Source organism: Ammodytes marinus (assembly GCF_949987685.1).
Source record: "Ammodytes marinus genome assembly, chromosome: 9".
NCBI lineage: Eukaryota > Metazoa > Chordata > Actinopteri > Uranoscopiformes > Ammodytidae > Ammodytes > Ammodytes marinus.
The window spans coordinates 29,227,026-29,237,025 of record NC_137213.1 but is presented as its reverse complement, the minus strand read 5'-3'; the positions used below and the strand labels follow the sequence as shown (position 1 = coordinate 29,237,025).

At 38.4% G+C, this 10,000-nt stretch overlaps 2 protein-coding genes and 1 long non-coding RNA gene across 6 annotated transcripts in view; 1 reads left to right on the top strand and 2 right to left on the bottom strand.

The window, feature by feature from the left end:
* pfkpb (phosphofructokinase, platelet b) overlaps positions 1-3,297 on the top strand; it is a 55,171-nt gene extending 51,874 nt beyond the window's left edge. For all 4 annotated transcript variants that reach the window (XM_080033560.1, XM_080033559.1, XM_080033562.1 and 1 more), the window contains 2 exons: positions 1,657-1,762; positions 3,014-3,297. In XM_080033560.1, the coding sequence (XP_079889686.1) occupies positions 1,657-1,762; positions 3,014-3,158 (251 nt within the window). In that variant the 3' untranslated portion in view covers positions 3,159-3,297. The remainder of the gene's footprint in view (positions 1-1,656; positions 1,763-3,013) is intronic.
* A 130-nt stretch (positions 3,298-3,427) lies between these two features.
* On the bottom strand, positions 3,428-4,062 carry LOC307254978. The gene is made up of 2 exons (XR_013845007.1): positions 3,940-4,062; positions 3,428-3,588 (listed from the first exon to the last, which is right to left on the bottom strand). It is a non-coding gene; the product is annotated as an uncharacterized lncRNA (long non-coding RNA).
* A 3,756-nt stretch (positions 4,063-7,818) lies between these two features.
* pitrm1 (pitrilysin metallopeptidase 1) overlaps positions 7,819-10,000 on the bottom strand; it is a 23,661-nt gene continuing 21,479 nt past the window's right edge. Inside the window, 2 exon segments of the mRNA XM_080033555.1 lie at positions 7,819-8,633; positions 9,504-9,606. Coding sequence (XP_079889681.1) covers positions 8,540-8,633; positions 9,504-9,606 — 197 coding nt within the window. The 3' untranslated portion in view covers positions 7,819-8,539.

Genomic DNA, 10,000 nt, shown 5'->3' with positions numbered 1-10,000 from the left:
AAGCTCAGTCTAGCTCAGAGTCAAGCTGAATGTTAGCTTCCACAGAAAAATTTAACTTATTTTACTTATTTAAAACGGTCACATTGTGCCATTTTTTCTATTATTTTGTTAAAAGAGAACTGGTATTATTGTTTTAATTGCTTATAAGATGAGCAGAACTAAGGATAGGACTTTAAGCAGGTCATAATTCCATATTTAGGCTTACTTATTATTTCATATTGCTGGGAAAACAAGTTTTTTACCCAAACTGTATTATTCAAGCTTCTCGCGAAAAACTCAAATTTCTTATTTTCTTGATGTTACATTTGAACACATCATGATGTCATTTTATTGACCTTTGCCTAATAATCCTTTTACTGAGCCGACCTGAACACATCACATTTGAACCGTTTGCGATTTTTTTGAGCTAACTAGTTCTTATCCTGCCGATTTTAATATGGATTTAAAAACTATCAGATTTTTTAACTGCGGGACTTGCTACAGTCTCTCGTTTGTTGATCACCGCTGCATTGAATAAATGATGGGACGGTGCCGAGCTCGTCTGCAGCGGCAGCGGCTCAGCAGACAAGAGTTGTTTTTTTTGGGAGACGGAGCGGGTTGAAGGAGTTTCTTCAAGACAGTCGAAGGTAGAACACTTTTACAGTCCATGATGCGGACCAGTGATGGAATAATACACTGAAGTAGGCCTAATTAGATGAAGATGACCCGACTCGATATTTAAAATTATTGTCATGTATTATTATTATCATGTAGCCTATCGATAAGCTCAAACGTTATTGATTTCTGGGTTTTGAATATAGCGGAACCAGGTCCGTAGCCTAATAGAGCCGGCTTTCGGAACGTAGACAGCGAAACTGCGCACACACAGGCTGTGTGTGTGTGTGTGTGTGTGTGTGAGAGAGAGAGAGATAGAGTGCGAAAGAGCGAGCGTGATGCTGCTGGCTGCCGCGCGCAGCTGCTCAATTGCAAATATAGCCGATCTATTTTGTGTGAGTTAGCGGGAAAAAAAATAGTTTTGCAGACTCTAAAACACGTGAATAAATAGCCTAGACTACTGACAAACCCTCTAGAATCCACTTGCCCGTTCGGGCAACCAAAAAGCAATGTCAACTTGCCCGAACATTATTTTCAGTTGCCCCGGGCAAGCGGGCAACCGTTAGTGTCAACCACTGTAGAATATCATGGAAAATGAATTGGAATTGAGGCAATAATTCATGCAAAAGGGGCCCAAACCAAGTACTGAGTACATATGCATGATTATACTTTATATAGGGCCGACATTTCTGTATTGAAAATACCTTGTTCATTGATTTTATGTGATATTAAAATTTTCTGAGATTTTGCATTTTGGGGTTCTCATAAACTGTAAGCCATAATAATCAAAATATATAATATATATAACAAATAAAGGTTTGAGATATCTCACTTTGCATGTAGTGAGTCTATATAATATATTATTTTCACCTTTTAAGTTGAATTACTGAAATAAATTAACTTTTGCACGATATTCTAATTTTTCGAGTTTCACCTGTATGTTAGTGTGGACCTGTTATTTTTTACATTTTTAAGTCTTGTGCTTGTGTGTGTGTGCGTGTGTGTGTGTGTGTGTGTGTGTGTGTGTGTGTGTGTGTGTGTGTGTGTGTGTGTGTGTTCCAGGGAAAGTGTTTGCGAACAGCGAAGACACGGCCTGTCTGCTGGGGATGCGACGCAGAGCCATGGTGTTTCAGCCTGTCGCTCAGATCAGAGACGAGACAGACTTTGTGTAAGAAATACTTTCAGTTCTTAATATAATGTAGCAGAAAATGTAATTGGTTTATATTCAATACAAAATAGAGAAAAAAAAAATAAGAAAAGTACACAGCTATAACTAAAAATAAATCACTTACTGAACTGTATCTAAGAAAGTATACAGACTAGAGGCAAAATATTATGGACCTTGTTCTGTACAATCTAAAGGGACAACATTATGGGGAATTAACACAAATTATTCTCAACAGAAGTGGTACGTCTTACATACAGTCCCCTCCATAAGTATCGGAACAGTGAGGCCAATTCCTTTATTTTTGCTGTAGACTGGAAACATTTGGGTTTGACACCAAAAGATGAATATGAGACAATTTAATTTATTTAAAGTCTATCTGTTCCAATACTTCTGCTCTCCTAAAAATGTGGTGTTCCTTTACAAATAATGATATCTTCTCAGATGTGTATCGGATCCAGATGTAAATACCTGGAAATGAAAGCTGAAATGTTGAGCCGATACACATCTGAGAAGATATCATTATTTGTAAAGGAACACCACATTTTTAGGAGAGCAGAAGTATTGGAACAGATAGACTTTAAATAAACTAAATTGCCTCATATTCATCTTTTGGTGTAAAACCCAAATGTTTCCAGTCTACAGCAAAAATAAAGGAATTGGCCTCACTGTTCCGATACTTATGGAGGGGACTGTAGGCCTAGTATTGTTTCATTGATAAAATGAAAAAAGGCTGTATCTAAAATCTGCTCTGATCTGCCTTTGATCACTAATATGTTTTAGAGATTTTAACTCTGGCCTTATCCATCATCTAGGTTTTTTTTTTTTTTTTTAAATGGTAAATGGTAAATGGACTTGACTTATATAGCGCTTTTTAGCTGTTTTTCTCAGCCCCAAAGCGCTTTACATATCTTACCACATTGACCCATTCATACACACACACACACTCATACACCGATGGTAGAAGCTGCCATGCAAGGCGCTCTCTGAACCATCGGGAGCAATTTGGGGTTCAGTGTCTTGCTCAGGGACACTTCAAGACACTTTAAGACGAAAATGTATGCAGAAATAGTTTGATATTGCCAAATTAGCATATGAACGTGTACAAAAATGAATTGTTGTAATGTAAGCAATCAACAATATATACAGAAACAGTTAGAAATGTCACCCAGTGTCTCACATTATTATGAAAACCTATTATACGTTGTGCACCTTTAATAACTAAAAATCCCTGTGTATTTTTCCCCTTCCCAGCCACCGTATCCCCAAGGATCAGTGGTGGCTGAAGCTGCGTCCGCTCATGAAGATCTTGGCCAAATACAAGACGAGTTTCGACGTGTCCGATTCCGGTCAGCTGGAACACGTGACCCGGGTCAGACCCAAAGACAGCAGCGCCTAGGCAACCGGCTAGATTCTAGATTCTAGATTCTAGAACACAGAAGATAGAACCGTGGCGACATTCTAGAACACCACCCCATGGCAACAGTATGAAAACCTAGCCATAGCAACGCACTGTATTGTGTAGGCTAGTGTGTAGTGGCAATTTTTTTTGTTGTGGTTGAAATTTCGAGTTAATGTGGACATTTTTTGTTTTCTATTTCTAAAATTTAAAATAAGGGTCTATAGAATACTTTTATTTTTTAGTTTGAAGTGTCAAGAAATCAGATTATTTTTATTTTTATTGCCCATCTTCCAAAATGGCCACTATCGGAATCATGCCATTTTTTGAAGAAGGTGTTAATTTTTTTTTTTTGTCATACAATTGCTGGCTGTGTGGTAACAATGTGTGGTATGAAACTTAGGCCATGGCAACATTCTAGAACACAGCTCTACGGCAACAGAATGAAAACCAGACCATGGTTACCGTATGAAGCATAACAATAACAACGCACTGTATTGTGTAGTCAAGTGTATGGGCAATTTTGTTGGATAATTTTCAAGTTGATGGGGAATTCTTGTTTATACTTCTAAACAGAAGATATAAGTTATAAGGGTCTATAGAATAGTTTTATTTGAAGTGTCAAGAAATCAGATTTTTTTTTTTTATTATTATTATTTTCTTTGCCCATCTTCCAAAATGGCCACTATCAAAAGCATGGCATTTTAGTAAGAAGTTCTTCATTCTCAACACAATTGCTGTGTATGTAATATTATTTTGTATCACCATTTTAAGCCAGTACTGTGTGTGTGTGTGTGGACTCAACTTGAATTTAAATATTGATGTTTTGAATAGTCTGGTAGGCTATGTCAAAAATATCAAAGATGGCTACCTATGCTTTTTTTTTTTTTTTTTTTTTTTTTTTTTTTTCTTGCATTTTCATGCTTTTAATAATAGTTTTGAAGAGACAGAGTTGAAATGGGGCAGAGAGGGGAGTGACATGCAGAGAACGACCACGGGCTGGAATCGAACCCGGGTTTGCTGCTGGGCCCGGCCCGGGGGGGGGGGGGGACGACGCCCTACCAACTGAGCTAAGCGCGCCCCCATGTAGCCTATTCTTTAAAAAAAAAAAAGTTTTAAGTTTAGTCCTGTTTGTTGACACTAGAACCAAAAGTATTCTCTGGACTCTTACATTCATTTTAGGAGTGAAGACATTTTTCACATCAATCTGAAAATGACAGAGAGAACAGCTTCACAAATCAGTGACAGCTACTCACTCAATGACCGATAAACGATATTAAAACATGTATTGACTGAAAATTAATCGATTAGTAGATCTTAAAGACCTACTTCACCGGTTTGCATATGAAGGTGTATTGAATTCTGAGATCCTATGTAGTATAAATGTGTTACTTTGTAAATATTACTGTGATGTCACAGTTAAAGACATCACAGTAATATTTACAAAGTACGTTTTTTTTAACCCTATATTTCTCTTTCTGTGATGTCACGAGAAAGAGAAATATAGGGTTAAAAAAAACACTCTTTCTGCCTTTTCTCAGGCTAGGATGAACCGATTTCAATTTTTTTTGCACATTTATACTACATAGGATCTCAGAATTCAATACACCTTCATATTCAAACCGGTGAAGTAGGCCTTTAAGGATAGTAGGTAATTTAAAAAAAAGTTATATTAAAGTTACAGGATAAAGCCATTGCACTTTTCAGAAAGGATCCTCTCTATATTAAAGGCCTACTTCACCGGTTTGAATATGAAGGTGTATTGAATTCTGAGATCCTATGTAGTATAAATGTGCAAAAAAAATTAAAATCGGTTCATCCTAGCCTGAGAAAAAGCCAGAAAGAGTGTTTTTTTTAACCCTATATTTCTCTTTCTCATGACATCACAAAAAGAGAAAAAACACTCTTTCTGCCTTTTCTCAGGCTAGGATGAACCGATTTCAATTTTTTTCGCACATTTATACTACATAGGATCTCAGAGTTCAATACACCTTCATATTCAAACCGGTGAAGTAGGCCTTTAACTAACTACTGATGAAATCTAGACACTGAAATCGAAATTGAAATTGAGGGTGAGTGATTTGGGATCGAGTTATTTACGTAGCCAACGTATTTTCTAGATTCCCAATTCAAAGTGATCATAGATCTTAAAGGTGCAGTGTGTAATATGACATCATCAAGAAAGTTCTACAAAGTTCTAGAATGCAACGCTCCCTGGGTAACCCCACCCCTTTTGAATAATAACAGAAGCTACAGTGGCCTTCAAGGACAAGAACAATTCTAAATTTTAAACAATGCACCTGATGACATTCCAACTATGACACTTTCAAGATGGCGGCACTAGGCCTTGGTCCAAAATATGCAGAAATATGGACATATATGAGACCCTTTCTAAGGAAAAAAACAATAATTCAAAAACATTTTTTCAGCTATTATGCACTAAATTAAATGTACTTATGGATATTATAATCACTTTCTACAAAATCATGCTAGGAAATAAAAACCCAAAATTCTACACACTGCACCTTTAAGCGTATACATCCTAAGCACTCCTTACTATGTAGCCTACTGTATGTATTTAAGTTTTGGTCCTGAAAATGTAGCAATATCTCAATTATTTTTGACGCTACCTAGCCTAGCTTAACATCAGTGTTGCTATACACAGCTAGCTAACGTAGCCAATGCATTTCAAGTCTGAGCTTTCGTCATCATTGTATGTCCTTTTATTATTTTCTACAGCACCTTGTTCCCCTATAATAAATGTAAATCCTTTAACGCTGCTTTTAAATAATTAATATATGCCTGTCCACACTTTGAAAGACGTCTACCAACTTGATTTGTAAAAGGTTTCAAATTCTAAATGAAAACTTGGAAGCAAAAGGGTTCAGTAAGCCGAGCCATATATGTGTGTGTGGTTGTGTGACGTATAAACCTGCTAACTGTGTGTGTGTGTGTGTGTGAGCTATCCACCTGCTTACTGTGTGTGTGTGTGACTCCTATCAACCTGCTAACTGTGTGTGTGTGTGTGACTCCAATCAACCTGCTGTGTGTGTGTGTGTGTGTTTGACCTTCCACCTGCTAACTGTGTGTATGAGTGTGTGTGTTTGTGTGTGTGTGAGCTATCCACCTGCGAACTGTGTGTGTGTGTGTGTGTGTGTGAGCTATCCACCTGCTAACTGTGTGTGTGTGTGTGTGTGAGACCTATCAACCTGCTAACTGTGTGTGTGTGTGTGTTGTGGTGTTGCCTTCTCCGTTTATATCCGCCCCAGGCTTTGTGTGTGTGTGTGGCCTCTCTCTAGTTGTTTGTGAGTCCTGCCTTTGCTGTAGTGTGAAACGCAACATCAACTTTAATGTACTGACAGCGCACTGCCGCAGAGTAATAAAGCTTCTATTGTGTGGAAAGTTATCCATGTGTTTGTCAATGTGATTTATTTGATGTTTTACTCCATAGAGAATAGCCTACGTACTTACAACCTAGTTTAGTAAGTAAAAAAGAAAAGAAAAAAAAGACATATACAACTAAATTATTATCAGTTAGCCTAAAGGTGCTACGAGGAAACTTTTAAATATTTCTGAAACAGTCTCATTTTTCCTCTGATGATCATACATTACATGTAACAGCAAACGAGACCATCAGTGCAAAGAATGCAATTTTCTTATTTAGTTTTTCTTAATGCCTTTGTCATGGGTATACGCTCACCCAGGAACAACAGCTGGCGTAGTAAAAACACGCTACCGCTTTTGTCCAAAGGGGGCGCTAGAATGAACACAAACTCAAAGTTCCTCGGAGCACCTTTAAGTCAAAGGTACATTGTGTACTATAAGAGTATTTAGCAACATCTAGTGGTTAGATTCTAGATTGCAACCCCGTCACTTTTTTAATGAAAAAAATTATTCAAGCTGATGGACATTTAAAGCCACTACGAGTAACATGGCACGTTGGCGTCCCCTTTGGACAAAAGCGGTAGTATTTTTACGACGCCCGCTGTCGCAAAGCTGTTTTCTAGCTCGTGCCAGGCATGCAAGTGTGAACTGAGAAGGGCGCAATATAGTCTAGTACTCGTAGCCGCTTCAAAGATTGTAGGGGGTAAAAAAAAAATACTGCATTAAAACTTATATGAACCTTTGTAGGAGAATGGTGATCAAGTTACTGACAATAACTAGGTAATTAAGTTGATTTTACATTGAAGAGTGTTCAGTATTAGCCTGGCACCGCCCGCCTACTACTTCAGCTAAATTTTCATTTCCCTTCAGTAGTCAGTCTGGGTGTGCGGTATATTCTTAGGTTTTCAACGGATAGATTTCTGCCGGTCCAATCAGCGAACAGAAGGAGTGGCTCAGAAGCCGGCGCATGACATGATTGGTTGGCAGATCCAGAGTGGCACTGGGCAGATCCAATAGTTTTAAACTTCAACAGACACCCCGCCTTCAAGTGAGTTAACGTTTTGTCAATTGAGCGATTCCAGACCTTCTGTACAAAATGAAATGAAGTACGATGGTCTGGAAGAACCAGGCTAGCTCAGTATGTCCAGAACCAAATAATGTGTATTTGTAATAAAACTGCAGAGAAAAATTTCACAAAAGTCACACTCACAAGATCAACCCCACCATCACAAAATAATCCATACAAAATAAATAAAGACTTGACTCAGATTTTGTATTCCAATACAATGCAATAATCACATTTTAATAATAAATATGTACATAACGGGATATGGAGAAAGAAAAAAAATTAAGTAACTTCTAAAGCACTAATCAGTCTGCCTGCCTCCTCTTCAGTTCTTTGACGCCATAAAGAAAAAAAAAGAAAAACAATTCTAACAGAAATGTTTTTGGGATTTTGAGAACATATTGTGTTTTGCCACTGTGTTACATCGGAGGTCTACGGAAGAGGATATTAGGGTCAGCCATAAGAAAATAAATGATCCCTGCGTTCCAAATCACATACTCTTTCTTTTTACTACACTACATACTAAAGTACAGAAGAGTTTTAGGGCCACAGACAGGAGAGAAAAGAAAATCAGATAAGGAAGATTTTCTTTCATTATGTTGAGAAATGTCAAGAATAAAGACAAATACTCCAAAATGCTATTGGAGTTAGTGGGGGAATTTATGTAATTTCAGCATACTACAATTGACGTGCATGTATTGGGACATCCTAAATCTTTTTTCTGGCATACTAAATAGTAGGTGAAGTATGGGGATTGGAACACAGGGTAAGTTCTTTATTCTCAGAATTCTGACTTTAAAGACAGAACTATGGAATTCTGGAAAAAAAAGTCAGAATTCTGAGTTTAAAAGAGTCAGAACTCAATTTTTTTCTTCTTATGTTTGGCCCTAATCCTCTTCCGTAGAAGTCCAGTTCAGTTTTCATTGATAAACTATTTAACTATCCATGAGGGGTCTTTCTTAATGGTTTCGTTCTCTGGGCCCAGAATAGCAACGCCGCACGTCTGCTGACCCACACTGAGGTATCTGCAGGAGAAAAGACCAACAACATTTATTTATTACTTTAATTATAACCATAACTAACCTTTATTTCTACAGGTAAATCCCATTGAGACCGAAGACTCTTTTACAAGGGAGACCTGTTTTCCTTTCCCACGTTCCCATTCACACACACATTCATACACCGACAGCAGGCTAACTATCGACATTCACACGAGGCAAGGTGGGTGAAGTGTCTTGCCCAAGGACACAACAACTATGACACAGGTGGCAGGGCGGGGATCGAACCTCCAACCCTTTGATCATCGGCCGACCCGCTCTACCAACTGAGCCACAGTCGCCCCTGCACACTTTTAACACACTTTTTTGAATGATGATTTTGAACTTGTACATGCAGGAATGTTAATCTCTCTCTATTTTGGTTGATAAAAAGGTGCAGTCAGTGATTCTGGAGAACGCTTGGTGTCAAAATCACTTTTTGTAAAAATTTGGGAGAACTTGCTCATCATCCGCTGTTGGTATAGTAGTGTGCGCACTAAAAGGAAATCCAGTGTTAATACACAGCCTAGGCTCTGTAAAACGGGCATGTTTCCAGCTACTGTGGCCCCCTTTGCTTACATGCCCCGTTTACAGAGCCTAGGCTGTGTATTAACACCTGATATTTTTTCAGCGCACACATGATACAGACAGGTAGCAGATCATGAGGAGATATTCACTGATTTTGATAAAAAAGTGATTTTAATAACGAGCGTTCTCCAGAATCACTGACTTCACCTTTAAGTGTTAAAGTTAAGAAAATATTTTCACACACACACACACACACACACACACACACACGCACACGCACACACACACACACACAGAGGAATCAGCATAGAAAGACTATAGTTATTTTACCGTTCGGCGACGTCCAGCAGACTTCTGTGTGTGACGGCGAACAGTCTTTCTCTGTGACTCTGTTTCATCTCGTCCGTCACTCCACTGAGGAAGCGTCCCATTCCTACAACACACACACACACACACACACACACACACACACACACACACACACACACACACACACACACACACACACACACACACACACACACACACACACACACACACACACACACACACACACACACACACACACACACACACACACACACACACACACACACACACACACACACACACACACACACACACTAGTATCAGGCTTTAAAAGGTACAGTGTGTAATATTAGAGTATTTAGCGTCGCTAGTGGTGAGATTCTAGATGTCAACGCTCCCTTGCTAACCCCTTCCTTTTGGAGAATTTATTAATGTGACCGATACAAACTTTAACTTAACTTGTGAATATTATGCATCATGATAGGACACAGTTGGAGCCTCACCAAATAAATAAAACC